General features: G+C 50.7%; 1 protein-coding gene across 2 annotated transcripts in view; it reads right to left on the bottom strand.

Annotated features, from left to right (window-relative positions):
• The window catches only part of Ighmbp2 (immunoglobulin mu DNA binding protein 2), a 28458-nt gene that overhangs the window by 1395 nt on the left and 3792 nt on the right, over positions 1-23271 (bottom strand). For both annotated transcript variants that reach the window (XM_020184978.2, XM_074050674.1), the window contains 12 exons: positions 22810-23005; positions 22559-22656; positions 20563-20726; positions 18978-19178; positions 17130-17277; positions 8488-8662; positions 6227-6409; positions 5951-6069; positions 5342-5436; positions 4561-4684; positions 3018-3818; positions 509-681 (listed from right to left, as the gene is read on the bottom strand). In XM_020184978.2, the coding sequence (XP_020040567.1) occupies positions 509-681; positions 3018-3818; positions 4561-4684; positions 5342-5436; positions 5951-6069; positions 6227-6409; positions 8488-8662; positions 17130-17277; positions 18978-19178; positions 20563-20726; positions 22559-22656; positions 22810-23005 (2477 nt within the window). The remainder of the gene's footprint in view (positions 1-508; positions 682-3017; positions 3819-4560; positions 4685-5341; positions 5437-5950; positions 6070-6226; positions 6410-8487; positions 8663-17129; positions 17278-18977; positions 19179-20562; positions 20727-22558; positions 22657-22809; positions 23006-23271) is intronic.

Below are 23271 nucleotides of genomic sequence, written 5' to 3'. Positions count from 1 at the left end.
GTGCATGGCAACCTGTACCATCCCTTATGGTGGCCTCTTTCTCAGACCATCCACCAGGCCCAGATGCCTCCACTACAGAGACAGGCCTGCTGTAGCCCCAGAAACTCCAGTTCCCCAAACCTGGCACGGGGGTTCTCCTCAAGACCCACTCAAGGAATGAATTCAGGGCCTCAGTCTGCCAGCCAGAGCCTCCTCCACGCCTGTGGACCCAAGTTAACCATCAACGGATGGAACTCAGGGACACAGGCAGGTGCTCTGCCCAGAGCTCCCATTGATGCAGCTGTCACTCAGCAAAGGCAAAGGTGGCACTTTCCTTCCTTGGCTTGTTTGGTTTTTTTGCAGTACTGGAGTCTGAACTCAGGGTTTTGTGCTTGCTAGGCAGGCATTCTACCACTTGAGATCCTCCCTTGTTTTTTAAATACGTCCTTGGGGAGGCTGGGGCTCAGAAGGGGCTGGAATTTCCAGCTGAAGGCTCCCTACTGTCCAGGCAGGTGGACAGTTTACCTACCTCAGGCAGGTGGTGGCTTAGGCAGTAGCGGCGGCCACAGAGCTGGCAGAGCTGGCCCAGGGTCACGATGCTGGCTGAGCACTTGGCAAAGCTGCAGGTGTTGTCAGCCTTAATGGCAGCTGACACCAGGGCGTCAAAGTCATCCTCAGCAGGCAAAGCTCTGGCCGGAGGTGCTGGGGAGACAGCATCGCTCAGGCAGGTGGGGAAGACAAAGACCAAAACACTCCCACTGGGCACCAGGAGAAAGCTGTGTTCAGGTGCATCCCCCCACTGTGCCCATGCCTGGCCCCCCATTCTGGCTGACCAGAGCGTACAAATGCATGTTCAGTGGGACTTGCCCTCCACCCAGGCTGCCAGGCGCCCTCCACTTGCCCTTGTTCCACACTGAGCTGTTAACCCCAAACTATTCTACTACCCACAGAGCAGTAGGCACCTTGGGGCACAGGGTGGGTGGGCAGGGCTTCCAGAAATAGATGAGCAGGGAGAAGGCCTTAGAAAGCATTCCCTCGTTCATCTGGAACCCCTAAATATGGGGTGGTCCCTGTGACACCAATAGCAACAACAGCTGGTGGAATGGCTCTAGGGATAGAGCACCAACCTAGCAAGCACGTGGCCCTGAGTTCAAACCCTAGTGCCACCAAAAACAAAACAATTGCAACAACAAAACTCAAACCCATGCTAAAGCCTAGGGAGGAACCAGTTCCATGAACTCCAGCTCAGCTCATATTTATAACCAGACGCGAGACATTTTCAAATTACAGGGAAAACTCATGCGTGGAAAGATACCCAGTGTCACGTGATGATGGTTCTGTGCCACAAACATGCGTCTCCAGACATGAAGGTGCACAGAAGACAGATGCAGAAGCAACAGTGTCACAGGTGGGCTGTGGGATGGATGGGCAGGAATGTATCAGTCCCTTCAGCAGGCAGTGCACTGAGGTGCCGGGGCACAACAGGGTCAGATGGTCGAGGTCATCTGTCTTCTGTGCACCTTCATATCTGGAGACACATGTTTGTGGCACAGAACCATCACCACGTGACATCAGAGGGGGGGACAGGGGGAGGAAAGTGTCCCTGGACCAGGGTCCTCCAGAGACCCCAGCTGCTTCTCTTGTGGCCACCTGTGTCTGGGCCCCCATCCCCACTCTAGGGCTGCATATGGTGAAGCTGTGCTGTGCTCAGACACATGGCCTGCTGGCCACCCAGTCAGGGGAGGGAGGGTGCTAAACCCTGCCACACCTCTAGGAGTGGAACCAAGGGTCCTGGAGAAGCCTGGAGGAGGTGCCACGCTGACTGCAGGTACCCTGCTCCCTGCCACAACTGTCCATGGCAGCACATGTCCTCAGAGATGGACCAAGCAGTATGTTCAGGCCCCAGTGTAGAGTGAGGAGCAGAGAGCACAAGACTGTCTCACTGCTTCCCATTACCACATCCAACCCCCAGCCACAGCTGGAAGCTCCTGCAGGGACATGCAGGAAACTGGCTAGGGCAGCCTTTGCCATGGGGGAAGCCTGAAGCCACTCAGGCCACCTCTGCCTCTCAGTTGCTGGCTAGGATGCTGGCACAGGGCCTAAAGCCCCACAGGTGGCAAAAGGAACTCTAAGGGTGGCTTCCAAAGGTGGGTGATGCCAGTACCCATGACATAGGGTGGGGCACACTACTCTTTCTAGGAAGCCAGGTCCTGCCGTCACATGGGCTTGGCACTGTCCACAGCAGGGACCATACTTGCATTCACAGCTTAAAAAGCAGCAAATGGCTCTCTCTTGAGCTGGCATCCATCATGGTCACTAGCACAAAGTCTAGTGACCCCTGGGTGCAGCAGCTGCTTAGTGAACATTTGTGATGTGAAGTCACTGGTGCCTGGGCTCTGGGAGGTGGGTTCTGACCCATCAACACACTTTCATCACAGGAACTAAATGCCTGAAAGGGAACCAACCCTGAGTGGTCTTCTGACAGAAGCACCCAGAAGTGTCCAGAGAATCCAGGCTGTGGCCAACAAGATCTACATGCAATGAGCCAATGCGCGCTTGGCTGCCCGAGGGGCCGGGATCACCCCAGGGGGTGGAGGATCAGTGCAGGACGAACACTGCACACAAGCCCACCCCGGAAACTGGCACGGCCTTATACAAGGACAGCCCTCTTGGCAAGCCTGCAGGTAGGAGCCCTTGCCCAAGGCGGCTTCCACAGTGACCCACCATGGTCTCACAGCACAAAAGCCTGGAACTCCTTCCTATCCCCAGGCGAAGGCTGCAAAGCACCCTGTGCTGCATAAGCAAGCCAAGGACCTCCTCCAGGCTCTGGGGACAAGAGCATGCCCAAGCCTCAGCCATGCCAGGGAGCCCAGACCGCGCTGGGGCAGGAATCGCAGGACGGAGGTAAAGCAGGGACAGAAGCAAGAGCCCCTCCTGACCCCGTCCATGCATCGGTGCCTAGCCTGTGCGTTCTGAGGATGGCAAGAGGTTTAAGGTAAGAGGACCCCACCTGTGCCTCTAGCGTTGACGCCACTTACCCTTTGCTTCCTTCTTTTTCTTCTTTTGTGGCAGCTTCTGCGGCCCTGAGCCCGCCACCAGTTGCCCCTTCTTGGTTGGCTGCTCCTGGCCACCTTGCTCCCTCTGTGGCCTCTCCAGTTGCAGTGCCTTCTGATCCAGGGGGGCCTGGCTGCTCTGCTCTCCGAATGGCTGCTCCAGCCACACGTGGTTGGGGGGCGTCGGGGGGAGGGGAGCAGGGCTTCTCTTGGTCACAGTGATATACCTAGCCTTCCCTTCCCCAGCACTGACATGCTGCAGCCCGTACTCCTCGGCTATCTGGTGGACCCGCAGCCTGTCATGGGAATTCAGGGATGCGGGGAACCCCAACTTTGTCTCCTTGCTGGCTACAAACTCCGCAATCACAGCCCTGATGCGCTCTGTACCATCTGGTCCTCCCACATTGAGGCCGGGTTGGGAATTGGCTTCAGAGTTCAAAGGCTTTGTGCCCAGCTTCCTTCGGTCCTGCCTGGCAGCTGCTGCGGCCTCCCGGCCACCCTCCTGCCACCCACTTCCAGCCTTCCTGGCCAAGGAAGCAGGGCCTCGGGGCTTCGCAGCTCGACTGTGGCCCTGAGAAGCCTCGTGGGCATAATTTTCAGGGACAATGTCTTCGAGATACTCAAAGGCTGTGCGGACTTCCCCATGCTGTGTGAAATAATCCACCAGGGTCTTCAAAAAGGCATGGTTGGTGACAGTGTGGGAGTCACAGATGACCGCCACATGGCGCCGTGCACGGGTCACAGCAACATTGATCCGCCGGTCCTCAGCCAGAAAACCAACTTCACCTAGAGAAGGTCAGAGGTGAGAGGAGCAGATCTAAGACCAAGAAGCAGGAAGTCATCAGGACATTCAGGGAAGCTCTCCATCCTCGGCGCTCCGGCAGCCTCAGAGCCCACAGTTTTCACATGCTTTCCATGAGGCTGCTGGGTCGGCCACAGGCACCGTAGGATGACACCATGCCTGTCCAATGTGGTTCTGGACAGCAGCACTGGTGTGGGTAGCAGCTCCCAGATGTCACCGGTGTCCAGGCGAGCGTGGACTCCTCCCCAAGCCCAGATTCACAGGCAGCCAGAGCACAAAGGCCTTCCCCCTTCCTCCTACTTCCCCCACATCCTCTCCTATGTCCCAAGCTCACTAATAGCAGCTGTTTCTGGGTGCAGTGCTCTCACTGTATGGAACACCAACGACCACAGTGGCATAGCTGAGCTCCATCCCCTTGACATGGCACCCAGGCCACTTCTACCCTCCTCGTGCTCTAGCCCATTCCCTTGCCACACTCACTCATACCTCTGAGCCTCTGCTCTCTCTTCCCTCTGTGAGGAACAGCACATCCCTCCCCTCTCCCAACAACCAGGTGACAAGAGCTCATTCTGGGAAACTGCTCAGGTCACCTTCCATGACACCTCCTGCCTGCCTAGGCTCGGCTGATCCCCAAGGAGTCCCATCAGAGCCCTCACTGGCCTGTTCACAGAGCACAGGGGCTGTGCCTGGCCGCCATGCTGCCCATGCTCTGACAGGACTTCCTACCTTTCCTGTTGGACCTGACAAAGGACAGAATCACGGCCTCCTTCTCTCGGCCTTGGAAGCCATCCACAGACTTAATTTCAAGCTCGGGGTGCTTGTGTGCAAGGCTCTGTCTGAGTAAGTCCACCTGAAATATGGAGCAGGGTCGCAGCTCTTCACCTCCATCATGCTGAACTGGTACAGCTGGGAACCCCACCAGAGCAGTCACCATGACCACCTTCTCCCATGCGTGCAAGTACCCAAACAATCCATGCAAGCTGTCAGACAAGACCCCACCGGGGACTGTATTCTGTCTCATCTCATGACAGCTGCTGGCCTTGACAGCCCACACATGATGCTGTGAGCATGAGGGGACACTACTTCCAGAATGTGTATGCTGCTTGGAGAGGTGAGCAGCAGTTTGGTAATCACCAAACAAGACAGGGACGGGGACATGGCCTGGCCAGGCCAATTAGCTCCAAGCCAAGGCTCTGGAAATGCTGAAAAAGGACAGACTGCTCTACTAGGACTGCCTGTGGGACAGGGTCCATCTGAGGTTGCTGGAGCCACCTAGGGATCCTGGCCTGAAAACAAAGCAAGCACTGGGATGAGGACAGGGCAGGGCACAGCAGAGTGAGATAGGCAGATGGACAGATGGACTCTTGCCGATCCTCTATCCAGTCAGTATGAGGTCAGCACTACTCCTGGCCTTTTTGGTCACAACAGTCAGTAAGTTACTCATTTCTTTAAACCTCTTTGAGCTATCTAAGCCCCAAGTGACATAGAGAAAAGGGGTCCCTTGTACCTGGAAGTTGTAGGGTGCAATGACAGCAATGTCACCTGCTTGGACACCAGCATCCACCAGAGCCTGGATGTGCAAGGTGACGAGGCGGACTTCACCTGGAGGGAAGAGAATGGTTGTTAACGTGGGGTGTGTGCTGGCTTCGGTCACTGATGATGGCGGAGCTCTTCCACCTGTCATGAGGACCCATCCTGCGCTGGGCCTAAGGCTGTGAGCGTCCTGGGAACTGACTACCTGTATTGGAGAGGCACCAGGCCCAGCAGACGAGCAGAGGACGCTGGCTAACTTGCATTTCACATGAAAGGTGGTGAGCCAGCAGCCCCAGAAGTAGAGCCAGAAACAGGTGTGCTGGCAAGTAACAGTCTCGCCACTAAGACAACCTGGCACTGGGCCAGCATTCAGGTGGGACAAGGCAATGCTGCCAGCCCCTCGATGCCCTGCCACCAGGTCACCCAGCCCGAGGTGTGTAAACACCCCCAGTCCCAAACCTCCTGCAGCTCGCCGAGCACTTGTTCTCTCCTCTGCCCTCCCCTCGGTGCCTCTCTGAGCCAGGTCACCTCAACTTTCAGGGTCCATGTGAAGACTCACACAGACCCTGGCCAGAGAGCTCACCTGGGTTCCCCTTTGACTGACTGTCATCCTCCTCCAGCTCAAACAGCCCACAGCCAGCAGTATCCACAAGCAGCAGGGGGATACTTGTCTCCTCCGTGGCAGCCACACCTGGGAGGTCCCTGGCACACAGGTGGACAGAGAACAGCACTGAAGTCCTACACAACAGCACTGGTTCTTACCATCAGGACAACAGAGGGGCCAGGCCAGGCACAGTGGAATAGCTGGTGCTTGGTGGATCTGACAGGGCAGGAGGAGGGGTGGGCAGGTCACACTCACCTCAGGAGGCGCCCTGCCACAGACGGGTGAGCTGTGAGCTGCCCGTGGTACATGGCGTCCGAGGCCCAGCCCATGACAGCTTGGTGCATGCGGTACTGCATGGTCAGTGTTCGCACCACGCTGGCACCACGCTCCTCAGCCAGGCGCTCCATCAGGCTGAGCGACAGCCCCTCCAGTGCTGCCCTGCACCCAAAAGGGGAGGAATGGAGGAGATCCTGAGTGCACAGGCAGATAAGGGAAGCTGTCCTCAAACTCCAGGACCCAATGCACACCTGGGCTCCCTCTTAAAATAAGGGTGGGGTCAGCTGAGTCACAGTCCCCACATCACCTGCGTCCTGATCACCAGGACCTGAAACAGATAGGGAGAGGATCTTGGAGCATCCAGGTGAAAATCACAAGGGCCCCAGAAGCGGGAGACCGGGTCAGAGTCAAGAAAACTCTTCAGACTCTGATCACATCTGTGCTCTTGCAAGCCAACAAGGTGGTGGTGACATGTCACCGCACAGACAGAAAACTAATCCAGGGAAGTTTTAAAAAATCCTCTACTCTCTCTAGCAGAAGGCAGTCCACCTCTACTGACAGCCAGCATGAACCCAACACCTCCTCACCAGGCACAGCTTTGAGAACCTCCTGCGAGTGGACTACTCAGCCCCACCACAGCCTCGAGGTGGCTGCTGAAATAATTCCATTACACAGAGAGGTTAAGGTAGCAGCCCGAGGCTGCCCAGCCAGGAGCCACCAGGCCACCCTCTGAGCTCTCCAAGTTGACAATGGCCAACCCTGTGTGAAGGTATCCTGTTCCACGTCAGACCTCCTCATTTGGAGACTGAGAGGACCTCTGATGAACTGGCTATTAACAACTGGTGATATCTGGCCCATCACCACCAAACAACCACAGCCCATGAAGTGAGGAACCACGGTAACTGCTAGCCCCATCTGCAATCCCAGACACACGCAGTATGGCCAAGTTCCCAACTTACTATGGGGACACACAGAGTCCCATTCCCCAAGGCACAGCCCAGACTCTCCACACAAAGGTGCCTAGAGAACAAAGCCCTCTGCCAAGAATACCTTGAGCGGGCGGCAGACGCTGAGCTCGCTGCCCCAGCCCCCACTCTGGACCCCGTCCTTCCCCCGCCAGGACAGCCTTGCACGGTTCCCCATTGCGCCTCCACCCACCACCCTCCCGAATCTGAGGAGTCCTCTGAGGGACTGCTCCTATCTGGTCCTCTGGGGGATCCCGTCTGACACTTTTAGCAACACATTTTTCTCCGGTTCTAGAACACAACCAGAGAAGTGGGTTCAGTCAGGACCTCTGCACACACAGCAGTGCAGAGCTGGTTCTGGACAGCAACAGAACCAGAAGAGCACAGCCCTCAGATGAAGGAAGCCAAGGCGCAGTGTCCACAGCAGCTGGGCCTCCAGGCTGCCTCTTTGGACATGTGCTTGTCTGTCCAAGAGTAACCCACATGCCAGGCCCGGCTCACAGGCACCACAGCTGACTGCACAGATGAAGATAAGCAAATGAACAGAGACACGGGACAGTCCAGGGAGAAACTGTGGGAGCAGATACGGAACTTGGGCTGCCATGTAGACTGGGTGGTATGGGACACCATGTGAAGGTTACATCCAAAGGGAGTGTGGGGCTGCCCAACAGCCAGGGGAGCAGTGGTCCAGACAGAGGGGACAGGGAAGCAGATGGGATGGGGAGTCAGGGAGGACAGAGAGGCAGGAGGAACAGTGAGGCCCAAGGAGCCAGTATGGCCAGAGCAGTGACGAGAGGCACCAGCCAGCGACAGCACTTTCTCCATTTAGGGAACATGCACTTCCACAGGGAGAATATAATAGGGTCTTCAGCCTCCATGTCCTCTGCCAACAGTGCCCACCTATGGGACTCCAGAGCCCACATCAGCCTGTGAGCTAATCAGCCCAGGGGCCAGGGAGCCCAGCTGAGAGGGTTCTCATGGTGCCACCATCAAGCCTGCTGATCTCATCAGGGGACACATGACACAAGCATCCAGTGAGCACTGAGAACATGCTGTCACCATGCCAGGTCCTGAGGCCATAGAGACAAGGGCAAGTCAACTTGCACCCTTGAGGAGCACACGGCCTACAGACCAGCCATGTAAACAAGTAAATGCAACACGGGGAGGAGCTGCGACTGAGAAACGTGCAAAGGAGGCCCCCAGAGAGCCCGGGGCATCTGGGCTGGGCCCCAAAGGGCGGCGGGGAAGTGACAGCAAAGGCGCCGCAGGTCTCACTTGTGAGAGATCGTGGTGGGCGGCAGCTGCTTGTGATCTCCAGCCAGGATGCACTTCTTGGCCTTCAGCAGAGGGATCCAGCAGCTGGCCTCCAGGGCCTGAGCGCACTCATCAATGACCACCATGTCAAAGTGGCTCTCAGGCAGCAGCTTCAGAGGGCCGTCAGGAGACGCGCCTGCTCGGAAGGGAACCACGCATCAATAGAGGTAATGGCTGACTCACTTCAGCTAAACTCACACCAGGAAATAGGCGACAAGCCAGTGCTTCACGACTGGGCCTTGCACTAAAACTGTGTGAATGCTAGGGAAGAGCATTACTAAGTCCATGGTCCCGCCCACCCGTGTCTGCATATAAAGCGCATCTTCTGAGCGCAGGCTGCTCTGAACATCAGTCACCAAATTAATCACCCCCTGGGCTGTGCCAGGTCCCTGGAATGCTGTCCTGTTCCCAATGTCACATCTGCATCATTTTCTGAATTGAGATTTTAATTAATTCTCTGTCAAGGTTTCTTTCTTGGACATGCAGACACATTCACCAGGAAAAGCCTCTGCATATCTGGCAACTCAAAGCCACTGCTCCTTACCAGAACAGGGAGCAGGGCAGTGGGAAGAGTCCAGGCATGAGCAGGACGTGGGTCCTGCTGGCCCTGGCAAGCCGAGTGGGCCAGAAGTGAAGCACCTACTCGGCTCATTTCCTCAGCTACAAACGGATGATGCCCACACCTCACATAATGAAAACTGGCACAGGGTAGGCTTAAAGATGCTAGCTCCTGCCTTTCTCCCCTCTGTTAGAGTGAATTATGTGAAAGATGCATGTGTGAGTTTATGGCAAAGACACAGATCTCAAGAGATTTCCTGAGACTGACTGTAGAGACAGCTGGGGAAAGCTCCAGGAGGACAAAGAACTCTGACCAGGCTTTGGGTAATTAGGATGTGCTCAGATTGTGCACCTGACTTCACAGTGCAAAGAGAAACCAGACTTCTTGATGGGAGCACTTTCAGGAATTCATCCCAGGTCCCAATCTTAGCCAGGAGGGCCGCCAGTGGATTTTGCAGTGTGAGGGTGAGGGCTGCAGCCCTGAAAGCCAGACACGGTGCTGTGGAAATGGCAAGTGATGACCTCTGGGAACTCAACACAAGAACACTAGCAAAATAATCAGAATTGACTTTTCCAGATCTCTGGAAATTCACCAAACCTTGCAGTAATACAAGGAGTGTTCACTCAAGAAAAATGGCTAAACTCCAGTAAGTGAGCTCCACAGCACTTACCCTACCCTGTTCCCAAGTGCCCTTTCCCACCCTTCTCTTGCTATGTACCCTTGAAATCAGCAGCCTGGCCACCACTGAGGGGCCAGGACAGAGTCGGCGCTCCTACAGAGCCTCACTCCCAGAGAGTGCAATCATGACACCTGTCTTCTGGTTCCTCAGGACATGTCCAAGAACGTCTTGATCTGGCCTGATGACAACCAAAAAGCTAAAGGGAAAGGCTGGCAAATAAGATGTTCTCATTAGGCTTTTTTTTTTTTGGGGGGGGGGCGGTACTGGGATATGAATTCAGGGCCTTGCATTCTGCCACTTGGGCCACACCTCCAGCCCCCCAACAGAGGACTGTGAGAGGCCCTGAACTCATCCTGTGAACCTGGAAGACCACAAACACATGCAGCACTGTGCACATGCTGAGGAGGGACCCTTGGAGCCCAAGCTCTAGCCTCAGGCTCACATGAGGCTCTGTGCAAACAGGAAGTAGAGGCTGAGTTGTAAATAGCCTGGCTAAGTGCTGAAAGAGACATCCAGCAAAGTGAGCTCCTGCCTAGTTTCAGGAGCTTGGGGTTCACTGCCTGACCACTGGCTGGCACAAAACTGAGGGGACTTTAATGGCCACAGAGGACAATGAATGCAGACTTTGCAGAAGCCATTCAGAGCAGTCACTAAAACAGCCTCAACAAGCAGCAACACAAAGCACAGGCACTGGTGACTCACGCCTGTAATTGTAGCTACTTAGGAGGCAGAGATCAGGAGGATCACAGCTCAAAGCCAGCACCAGCAAACAGTTTGTGAGACCCTAGCTTGAAAAAAAACCCACCACATAAAAGGGCTAGTAGAGTGGCTCAAGGTGTAGGCCCTGAGTTCAAACTCCGGTACCACAAAAAAAAAAAAAAAAAAAAAAGTACAACCCACACATGGGAAAAACCAATTGATGGATATTGTTCCTGCAAAAAGTCCAGGTTGGTCTTACTAGACAAACACAGAATACTTCAAGCAGCAAAAGGAAACCAAGTCTAAAGAAATAAAGGAGCATCATACCTGACCAAATAAAGATAGAAATTACTTAAACAGAACCAAGTAAAACCCTGGAGTTGGAGGTACGAGAGGGTTCAACAGAGACTGAGCAGGCACGAGAGTAACCAGCAGACCGGAAAATGGAACAACTGACATTATCCAGCCTGATAAACAGAAAGAACAAAGAAGGACGGAAAACAAACAGAGCCCCAGAGACCTGCAGGACACCATCAAGAGTATCAGTATGCACATAACATGAACCCCAGAGGGAGGACACAGAAAGGGCCAAAAAGAGTATTTTTAAAAATAATGGCTGAAAACTCTCCAAAATGTGATGAAAACATTAGTTCATTAGTTCATCAAGAAAGTCAACAGACACGCGATTAGATCAAAGAGACACTAACCTAGACACATCACAACCAAGCATCAAAACATAAATACAAGCCCAGAGGTGGTGACACAAGTCTGCAATACCAGCACTTGGGATATGGAGGCAGAAAGAAAGAAAGACTTGAGAGCAGCATGAGAGAAAACTTGTCACATACAAGGGTCCCCTCTTTGTAGAAGATGAGCAGCTGATTTCTTATCAGAGCCCATGAAGACCAGCAGGCAGTGAGTAAGTCTCAGTGTAGAACAAAGCCATCCTCAGGAGTGAAGGAGAAATTAAGATATCCCCAGACAGAACTCATTGCTAGCAGGCCTGCCTCTCAAGAAATACCAGAGTCCTTCAGGTTGAAGTGAAAGGACCCCAGACTAACTCAAATCCATGTGAAGACACAAAGAGGACTGATGAAAGCAACTACACAGGCAAAGACAAAAACAGTGTAAAACAGAGGATGGTGTGAATGCATTTGTGCTTAGAAGTTTTCTTCCTTCTGCTTGAGCTAAAACACAACTGGCTAAAGCAGTAACTATAAAGCCTACCAGAGCCTGGGCTCTGCTCCTTAGAACAGCCCACCATCTGAGAGATCGCAGCAAAGACACTCTCCCTGTGAGGTAGGCAGAACCTGAAACCTGCTTCTAACCAATAGAAGGCAGTGGAACAGCACGACCTCAACACATCACCGAAGATTATAACCTGTCTTCCTATGAGACTGCCTCTTGCTCGCTTTGAAGACATGGTCATGCTGGGAAGGCCTATGGGGCAAACAGCTAAGAGTAGCCTCCAGCCAAGAAACCCAGTTCAACAACCCAGAAGGAACTGAATGCTGCCAGCAGCCACATAAGCTTGGAAGGAAGTAGATCTTTTCCAGGCAAGTCTTAGATAAGACTGCAACCCCAGCTTTCTCCTGATCACAGCCGGTGACACCCTGAGCAGAGAGCTAGCTAGGAGATGCTGGACATCTGACCAGAGTGTGCAATAATAAATGTATGCTGTTCTAAGCTGTTTTACTTCTGGTAACATTATATGGCAGAAGAGGAAGAAGGAGGAAAAATAAGGAAGGGAGGAAGAGGGGGAGAAAAACAAGACTCAAGTCAGGTGTGGTGGTACACACCTGTAATCGCAGGAAGGCTGAGGCAGGAGAACTGCATGTTCCTCCAGTTTGGGAGGAAGGAAGAGGAGGAGGGAAGGAGGAGAAGGAAGGAGAGGAAGGAAGGAGAGGAAGGAGGAGAAATAGCATTTTTTCAAGGCACAGGACAAAGCAGGTGAGCCCCGAGACTGCTTGAGCTTTCTGCCTGGAGTTACCAGGAGGCAGCCCAGAGGAAAGGAGCCTGGAGGGCTCCCTGAGTTAAGCAGATGGGATGGAGAGTCCCTGGAGATCAACTCAGCCAACCTCCCATGACAAATACCAACCACATTGCCACACAGAGAAAACCCTAGAGCTCTGCAGTGACCACTTTGGGAATTCAGCTGAACACTGATCAACATATGCTTATGAGAAAATTACCAAAGGCAGGAAATGTTATCCAAAACAATGAGACAGCTGTGTCCAGTGCTCACGAGGCTGGGTATGGTGCCTAATCCATCAGCCAGAGAAAACCTCAGGACCCATGGTGTGCTGGTAGAGAACCCACAAGGGTCTTGCTTCAGAGTGGGAAATACTAACCCCAGACTAACTCTGTTCCAGACCCTACAAATCTTAAAAACAAGACCCAAAAGGAACACAATGTTTACTAGTGACTTACTGCCTCCCAGAATAAAGCTCAAGAATCTTTATAGCATACAGAAACATCAGGTATGCAACAAAATAAAACCCACACTAGCAGGTATACAAAGAAGCAGGAAAACACACAAGTGTATGAGAATGAGAACACTTAACAAAAGAAAATGAAAAATGCAGAGATGACAGAGCAAGTAGATCAGAACACTTGAAGAGTTAATATTCCAAACTACAGTGCAAGTGTTCAAAAAGTAAAGGAAAAAAACCAAGGATACAAAAAGACCCAACTCTAACTTTTGGGTCTCAGAGAAAATTATATTAATGGGACAGATTTGACAAAAAAAAAAAAAAACTGAAAACACAGCGATCAACGGATTTAAAGGTTCGACTGTAGAAGATGTGTACATCCAGGTTGAGGGTGGAGCTCAAGGATAGAAAGCAGGCTCACCAGACACAAGGGCCTAGCTTCAATCCTCAACATCAAAAATGAAATGAACAAATTCTAGAAATCTGTTCAACACTATGTCTAGAGTTAACAATACTATAGTGTACACTTAATTTTTTTTTTTAACAGTACTAGGGTTTGAAGTCAGGGCCTATATCCTGAGCCACTCCACCAGCTCTTTTTTGTGTTGGGTTTTTTTGAGATAGGGTCTCATGAACTGTTTGCCTGGGCAGGCTTCAAACCTCGATCCTCCTAATCTCTGCCTCCTAAGTATCTGGGATTATAGGCATGAGCCATGGGTGCCCAGCTCTACACTTAAAATTTTTAAGAGGATACATTTCATAATCAGTGTTCTTACCACGATTAAAAAAAAACATATGGAGTTTGACTGATTAAAGTACAATATATTTACAGGAAAAATACCAAGGCAAACCCTCACTGAACAATGAACAGACACTTAAAACAATGGAGTACAGGAACGTAAACCAGGTCATGGTAAGAAGGGTCCATGCAGACTGAGGAGGGTAAATGAAGAGGGTTAAGGGGTAAATGTGTCTGAGGTACTTTCTACATGGAATACTGAAACCTGCCAGACATTTTAAGAAGAGGACTGGGGGAAGAGGAAGAATAGTGCAGGGGATGAACCAAACCAGGATACAATATATGTACATATGGAAAAGTCATGATAAACCACCTGGATAACTATCATATACTAATGTAAACTTAAAAAAAAAAAAACACTACAGTGAAAGAAGCTACCTAAAATAAGACTCAAAAGAATGAATCAAAAAATGTGAAAAAAAAGCATCAGTGAGCTGTGGGACAATTTCAACCAGCCAAACTGAAATACTCCAAGGACAGGAAAGGGGAACACAAAAAGGTATGTGAAGAAATAATGGCCAAACATTTTCTAAAATTAATGAAAACTAGCCAGACACTGGTGGCTCACGCCTGTAAACCCAGCTACTTCAGGAAGCAGAGACCAGGAGGATCACAGTTCAAAGCCAGGCCGAGCAAATAGTTTGTGAGGCCCTATATCAAAAACATCCATCACAAAAAAAGGGCTGGTGGAGTGGCTCAAGGTGAAGGCCTTGAGTTCAAACCCCAGTACCACAAAAAAACAATGATGAAAACTGCCAGGCTTGGCAACACACACCTGTAGTCCCAGCACTATGGAGGCTGATTGTGAGTTCTAGACCAGCCTTGGCTACATAGCAAAACACTGTCTCAAAAAAACAAAACAAAAATATGAATAATAGTAAACTAAAATTGATGAAAACTATAAACCTGTAGGTCCAAGAGGCTCAATAAATCCAAGCACAAAAACATGAAGAAAACTCCACTAAATTACATCAGAGTCAGATTCTTTCAAATCAGTGACAAGAAAAAAATCTTAAAAGTAGTCAGAAATAAAAGACAAAGAATGGCAACAGATTTCTCTTTAGTAACATGCATACTATGCATGTTACTATCTATAATTGCACACCCAGCAAAAATAGCTTGCAAAGCTGTAGGTGAGGTTGTTCTCACTCTCACTAAAGCAAAACAAAACTGTAGGTGAACTCAAAATATTTCCAGATATTCCCTGGCTACAGATCCATTATCACAGGAAATGTTAGTGGCTAACGGGAAATGTCAGCACAGGGAGCTATTGCATCTAAACAAAAGGAATGCAAGCACCAAAATCCCAACAATGTGGGATAATCTATAAGCATTTCTCTTATTCTGAAAACATCTTTAAAGATAATCGACCACTAAACCAGTAACAGGTGTGGTGAGGTAAACAGTGGGCATCTAAGCGAAATATGGTAACAAGAGCACAGTGTTGGGAGGAGCGCCCAGCACCCTGCAGTGACACTCTCACACTACCATGAGGAGGAAGAGTCCCCTGGGAAACAGATCATCCTAGCTAAAGCCTCAGGCAACCATTAACATAATCAAATACAGAGTCAGCTAATTAGCCAGCAAAAACAAAAGCAGATCAGAAGTCATTAGTCCAAAGGAAAGCGGAAGAGGAGAAAAAGAACGGAAAACAGTGAAACACAAGGCTTGCACCCAGCAGTAGTAAATACAAGCCTTCCGAACATCCCAATTGATACTGGGCACTACGGACAAAAAGTCACTCTGCGCACAGAGACGAGCACATTGTAAGTAAAAGAGTGGGGAAAGACACTAGCACTAACATTAACGGGAAGCTGGGCAGTGGATGGACCTTGAGAACATGATGCTGACTGAAAGAAAGCCAGTTACAGAAAGACAAACACTAGCTGGGCACAGTGGCTCACGCCTATAATCCCAGCTACTTGGGCAGAAGACATCAGGAGGACTGAGGTTTAAGGCCAGCCTGGGCAAATAGTCCAGAGACCCCATCTCAGTCAGTAAGCTGGATGTGGTGGTGCCTACCTGTGGTCCTAGCTAAGCAGGAGACACTAGGTAGAAGGATCACGGTCTGAGGCCAGCCCTGGAAAAACACAAGAATCTACCTGAAGACTAACTGAAGCCAAAAGAGGCTATGTCAGGGCTCAGGTGGCAGAGCACCTGCCTAGCAAGCACGGGGCCCTGAGTTCAAACCCCAGCAACGCCAAAAAAGACACACTGAAATGCAGCATTTGAGATAGTCCAACTTAGAACCAGACAGTGCAGTGGTGGTTGCCAGGGCCGGGGGAAGGGGTGAGGGGACGAGGTGTTCAGTGATAGATTCACTTCTGCCAGATGACAAGGTTCTACAGCCCTGCTACACAACACACACACACAGACACACACACACACACACACACACACACACACTCATCGCACCTGCTCTCAACACTTGCAAACACTTGCAAAGGTAAGGTGGTATCCTGGCCACTAAGCAGAGTCTCAAGAAGACACATACAAGTCAGTCCCAACCGAATGGCGTATGAGCTGCCTTACACTCCACACAGAACCATGCTGAAAATTAACATCAGAGGTTGTACTTGGCCGGGTGCTGGTGGCTCATACCTGCAATCCTAGCCACTTGGGAGGCAGAGATTGGGAGGATCACGGTTGAGGCCAAGCCAGGCTGACCAGAGCAAAATGGACCAGAGGTGTGGCTCAAGTGGCAGAGCACTGCTTTGCAAGCACGGAGCCCTGAGTTCAAACCTCAGGCTCACCAAAAAAACTGAAATGTATCTGGGAAATTCCCAACTATCTGGAAACTATATAACACACTTCAAAATAATCATAAGTCAAAAAAGAAACCAAGATTTCCGGAAAAAGAAAAACAAAAAACAGAGAAGAAACCAAACAGCAAATTAACATTTTTAAATGAATGAAAATGAAAACAGAAAATTTCAGAATTTGTGGGATGCCAAAAAACAGGAGTTAAATGCTCGTATCAGAAAAGAACTCATTTTCCACCTAAGAAACTAGAAGCTTAACCCTGTAAGCAGAAAAAGGGAAACAATAACGATAGCAGAGAAATCAGAAGTTGGGTCTTCAGGAAGACATGAGACCTGCCGCAGAAGCTAAGAGGACATGAGGTCGGGAACACCAGGAGCGCAAGGCCGCTGGGGGACGGCACAGACGTGAGAGTATGGGGAGGGGGCAACTATATGCCTTACGTTTTCGATTTCTCGAAAGAGACTCACTGGAGAGTGACCTGAATAGCTCTACATCTAGCACAGAAACTGAGTATGAATTTGCAGTTACAACCCCTCTACAAAGAAAAATCTGGGTCCACAAGCTCTCCTGGGGAATTTCAGGAAGAAAGGATCCCAATCCCACACACACTCTCTGAGAACAAAGAAGGGTCTGTCCCTGAGGCAGGCCACACTGGCACACAGTCGCTCTCACCGGTGTTGGTGGCGAGGACCACGTGGGCGGAAGTGAGGCTCTGGACCATTGCTGCTTCTTCCCTCTCCTTCAGCTCTTTTCTCAGCAGCTTTATTTCATTTCGAAAATTACTTTTCTCTCTCTTATCCTGGGTCTTCTTGCTTCTTACCTGTAAGGGGAAGCAAGGAAAACAGTTGTTTCAACACGACCTCGTGCTCTTTCTCACTGTATTCATAATTGGTGGCTCCTTAGAAAACCCTAAGGAAACTTCCTTGCAAGAGCCTCAGTGTACATGTCTGACAGAGCGCCAAACACCACAACCTGCCTCAGAGCCAGGTGGCCTCCAGGGAGCACCTAAGTTCGGGGTGGCGAGGCTGTAAGGAGGTGTTTTAGCTGAGCTGAGGCAGGGCTGTGGACTGCAGCAGCTGACAGAGGCTGAGCCTCACTCACCAGCCATGTTCCTTAAGAGATTAAATAACTGTTTCAGCCTGTACAATGCTTACCTAACCCAATTTACTTTAATCCCTCAAAAAGACCTGAAGGTCTTGCCTTATTTGTGAGTTCTGCTTTGGAGAACATGGTTTGGGGGGAGGGGGAGGAGGATGATTTGTCATGTCTAATTTACAAAGAGGCAAATTCTAGAGCAGTGACTTCAACAGGAACAAGACAAAGGAACCATTCACACTGTGATGGAGCAAATAACACCACTGCACGCCCTACACCACCTGTGACCTTGAGCAGTGAGCGCTTGTCCTTGTTCCAGCCTCCTGAATACGCCAAACGCATCCAAGGCTGCATCCACAGCTAGCTGGCTGTCTGCACGAGGGTAGCCTGTATTCTACTGGCCTGCAGAAAAGGCTGCCGGACTCCCTACAGCCATCACTGCCCCAAGGTGAGGCAAGTCCCAAAGGAATTCACAGGAGGCAGGGAGACGGCTGAGGAGCAGGCACAGGCCAGGAAATGAGGGAAGACACATGAACTAGAGAACCAGGGCTCAGGTGATGGGACCACAAGGACCACCACCTCCTTGGAACATATGACCTGCTCTGCAGGCTGCTGGCATCTCCTATCACAGGAGAACAAGTGTGCACAAAAGGATTCGGGAGGAAGCTGATTCCTTGACTCTTTATTTTCAGGCTGCTTTTCTTCCCTTGCTGTTACCAGTTAGACCACATGACCAGATACCAGGAAACACTTAAGAAATGTTTTCCTTAAAATGACTTCCCACATACTCTCAGACCCCATGAGTAGCTGAGTCCCTATGACGTGGGCATCAAAAATGAGCAGTTCAGATGGGCACCAGTGGCTCACACCTATAATCCTAGCTACCAGGAGGCAGAGATCAGGAGGATTGGGGTTTGAAGCAGCCCAGGCAAACAGTTCTCATGACCCTATCTCAAAAATACTCAACACAAAAGAGGGCTGGCAGAGTGGCTCAAGTGGTACAGCACCTACCTAGCAAGCATGAGGCCCTGAGTTCAAACCCCAGTAGCACAAGGAAAAAAAAAGAGCAGTCCAAGGCAGGTGTGGTACACACCTATAATCCCAGCTACTCATAAGGCAGAAGCAGGAGGATCCCAAGTTCAAGAGCCAGCCCAGCTAAAGTTAGCAAGACTCCATCTCAAAAACAAAATATAAACAAAAGGGCTGGGAGTGTGGCTCAAGTGGTAGAACACTTGCCTTGGGTTTAATCCCAGTACTACAATAAACAAAGAAATGAGTAGTCTAGAAGTCCAAAAACGGCCAGTCCAATTTTTTAAATCAGTAAACAAATTGACGAGGCAACAGAAAGGCAGGAGGAATACTAACGGATACTCCTTAAAGATCAGAAAGTCCACACCAGGGGGACACTGGCTCTGCAATACATACGAAGATCTGGTCGATGTCCCTTCTGATGTCTGCCAGGATCTGAGCACTGTCACCGTGTGCCAAAACCACATCGAGGGAGTGCTGTTGAACGGACTCCAGGAGGCGGGCAGGGTGCCCGAGGCGCAGAACCCGCTGCTTCCACTGGGCCAGGCGCTCCACCAGATTGTCCACGGCAACATTAGAGGGAGCGCAGCACAGAACCTGGGGACACAAGCTCAAGTTAGGGTTTCGTCATTTCTTCTCTGATTAGACCACCTGAGTTTACACTAAGCCAAACAGAACGCCAAGAAGGAAAAGAGAGAAGGGCGAAGTGGACACAACTCGTAACATTACATAGGAAACAGGAAGCGCCAACAGGGTGTGGACAGCCCAAAGGACACCCAGCACTTCGACCCCATGCTCTATGGATAACCAGGTGTATACCTGCAAGTGTACTAGTCCCCAAAGCCCCCAAAACTGTTAAGTGACTTGTGACTGGACTAAAGAGACTCAAAAGGACACAACGTGCATGGGAACAAGCAGGGGCTAGGGCCTCTATCACGCAAACCATTCTATCATCAGACAGAGCAGAAAAGCGGGCTCTCTGAAGGTTCCATCTCGCTTCTGCACCTGCAGGCCCACTATGAGAAAGGGGAGACAGAAAGCAGCCCCTCTCCATGCCTGCCATCGCCTCCACCTGCACTGATGTGCCCAAAGGCCCTTTACACAAGACAGTGAACACAGTGTGCCGCTCTCACTTTGTCAGAGACAGAAGCCACCCAATTAAAACTGCCATGTCTGTGTCCCGCCACTAAGTCACTTTTCCTCACTGGGCTCAAAAATCCGCAAAGCTGTCCACAACACAGAGTTACAAGACTGACAGTTTTCCCTATAGCTCTGAAGACTACTGACAGCTCTGCTGGATCAATCCTAACTCTGCCGCCACTACCGAGTGACAAAGCACCTGACTGCTTCTTGGTTTCTCTGTCTATAAACCGGGGCTCATACGCAGCCTGAGCCAGTGCCCACCTCCACAGCAGCCCATCACTGCTCCATTGCTCCTCTGCTCCTCACTAGCCAATGCTGCTGTAAACAGAGGGAAGGTTTGAAGAGGCTTTCCACACGCTCAGGCTGGTAAGGGCTTGTGCTGATACAGACAAGGACGAAGGATCCTCTCCCAGCCATTACCACTATAAGCGAACAACCACGTGCGGTATTATTGCCACACCTGCAGAAGTCAAGCATCTGTGCCGCCTGTGTCCATCACATCAATCAACCAGACTGCAACTGCACTGGCCTCTCTGCTGGACACAGAGCGCCTGAAGGGTGATCAGGCCCTGGTCACCTCCATGCCACCAGTGCAGACCTGAACACAGGGCAGGAGCACTGCGAGTGTGATGAGGAGCAAGTGAGGGGGCGTGGCCTGGTGGACAAGGGCTGTAGGAGACTTTCCCATCACACAGGCAGCCATTCCTGGGCATGTTCCCATCTCAACATACAAATGCCCAGCAGTGTCCCTGAACAGTCTCAGCAAACGCAGCCAGGACCCTACCGAGTGCCCACTGGACATGGCAGTCCTGGGGAGGAGGTTGTGCCTGCCACCCACCTTGAGGCCTCGTCCCACAGCTTGCAGGATTATCTCCACCACAGTCGTGGTTTTCCCAGTGCCAGGAGGTCCGTGGATGATGGCAAGTTCTTTCTGGGCCAGTGCAAACGAGACTGCTTCTTTCTGGGAGGGGTCCAGTGCAGTGTTGTAGAATGTCAGCGTGGCTGCAGAAGAAGCACCTTGTAAGACCCCCACACTCCACCCTCTACTTCCTGGCTGGCTATGCACAACGGGAAAAGTGGCACACATGGGAGTATGTGTGACTCCGGGGCAAGCAGAGCCACACAGAAGTGATCTGCTCAGTCTCAAAAGAAGATGTCTCCTAAAACAGGAGCCAGCAAACTGTGCCATATCGGCCCACTGCCAGTTTTCCAAGTTCTACCAGAAAGCGCCTTCCATTTGGTTACTTAATGCCTGTGGTGGAGACTGTGGCAGCAGGGCAAGGCCCAAGTCTAAACACTAACAACTTCCTCCTTTATGGAAAACTGCCCAACTCCTGCTCTAGAGTAACACACTTGAAGAAAATGTTCCTCAGAAGGTGTCAAGTGCTAGCATTTCATCCCTCTTAAAAATGACCAAGACAAAACCAGCCTCATTAATTGCAGGATCGAGTCTCTGTTTTGGATCATGGAAAAATTCAAAGGACTAATGAGGGGCTTCGTATGCTCTCTGCTCTTGAAGCAGGCACCACAGTGACTGGCACTGTCCCCAGAACTCATTCCATGGTGTCTTCCACCCAGAGACATCCAACAGCTTAGAGTGCTGAGCTCGTAAGTAAAACGTGCCAGTCTGAACTAGCAAGACTGAAACAAACATGTAGAGCAGTCACAAGAGTAGAATGTGAGATGCACAGAATCCAAAGCTCCAGCACCTTCTACACCACACTATTTCCTTTACATAATAGCTAGAATCAAGACACACCATGGTCCTGAAGACACAGTTAACACATTTCTAAGTCAGTTTTCAGGCACTGGAGCCCTGTTGTGAATACCTGGCAACAAAAAAATATTTTGAAATGTGGTTTTAGCATTTCCAAAGGAAAATGCAGTGAGAAAATGAGTACCTACAAAACAAGAGGCCATGAGGGGCTGCAAACTGAAAAGTGCCATAGAGCAGCCCATGTTGCCACAGCCGACACACAAGTGGGGCGTTAGCACAGGCACACAGAAATGGGGGCAAGGTCAGGGGTAGAGCACATGCTTAGCATGTATGAGCCCCCTCCCAAAAATAGGATGTGGCAACTGTTGCATTAGACTGGACCAAAGCCATGCTTTAAAAAATGACAAGAGTCATCTACAGAATTGTTAACTTGTGGGCAGACACTCAATGAACAGTAAACTCCTCCTGAAAATGAGGTAAAAACTTATGCTCCTCCTGCCTCAGTCCCTCGCCCCACCTCTACTCCCAGTGACGGGAGTGTGCACCATCTTAAAGAACACTGAAGGGTATGGAAAGATGTGCTATGGCCAGGCACTGTCACTCACACCTGTAATCCTAGTTACTTGGGAGGCTGAGATCAGAAGGATCAAGGTTTGGGCCAGACCGGGCAAATAGTCCAAAATATCCCGACCAAAATGGACTAGTGATGTGGTGCAAGCAATAGAGGGACTGTTTTGCAAGAGTGAGACCCTGAGTTCAAACTCCAGTATCAAAAAAATTAAGAAATAAAAGAAACAAATAAAAAACAAAAGGACCAGGGACATAGTTCAAGTGGTAGAGCGCTTCCATGCAAGCCCTGGGTTAACCCCAGCACAGAAAGAAAGAAGACAGGAAAGAAAACATTATTTAAAAACTCAGTGAAATGAACTGCTTCTTCAGCGCCGAGTGCAGAGATGATGGCCTTGTTCATGCCAGTCATTCACAGAAACATGGCTGAAGATGTTAAGGTAAAGGTCTCCCAAATGTGCATTCTCAAACTCGCCAAAGCTGCCCCATGTCGCACTGTCCTTGATTTCAGCAGCAATGTAAATTCGAAACCAAAAAGACAAATTCTCACATGTGTCACGGGCAGGACTTGGGGCAGATCCACCAAACAGGACCTCAATGAGCGAGGACGCAGGCCCGACGTGGTGCTTCTTCAGGGTAATCAGAGCCCTGCAAGGATGAGAGCCCAAGTGAGGAGCTCGGCAGCCAGCAGGTCAGCCCGCCACCTCACGGAGGGCGCACACAGGTCCTGACCACATGGGGTCGCTCTCCACCCAGCAGAGGGAAAATTTAAGACCAGCAGGCTTCCAGCCACACACTTACTTTTTCATTCGCTTATAAGTGACGTCATTGGCAAGCTTTAACAGTCTGTAGGAATTCTCTCGGTTCAGGCTCAACTGGAAATCATGGGATTCATCAAAGGCCACTGTGACTGACCTCTGGGTGATGCGGGTCAGGATCCCCGAGGCCAACTGACCACCTTCATTAGCAGCGTTATCATATAGACCCACGATGTCACCTGCAAAACCCAAAGCTCAGTTGCATAAAACACTGAAAACAAAAAAACCCAAATATTACTGTAGGAAATAAATTCTGGTATATTACAATATTACATTTTTGTTACTTTCTTTTTTTCAATGCTGGGGATGGAACCCAGGGCCTCCCCCCATGCAAGGCAAGTGTTCTACCACTCAGCTACATCCTCAGCCCATCTTTCATACTTTACTAAGTGAAATCAGTAGCAGTAAAAAAACCAATGTTGAACCAACACCTGAATCATGTGGA

This window comes from Castor canadensis, chromosome 1, assembly GCF_047511655.1.
Source record: "Castor canadensis chromosome 1, mCasCan1.hap1v2, whole genome shotgun sequence".
Lineage (NCBI taxonomy): Eukaryota > Metazoa > Chordata > Mammalia > Rodentia > Castoridae > Castor > Castor canadensis.
The sequence above is the reverse complement of the archived record's forward strand: the minus strand, read 5'-3'. Positions and strand labels throughout refer to the sequence as shown.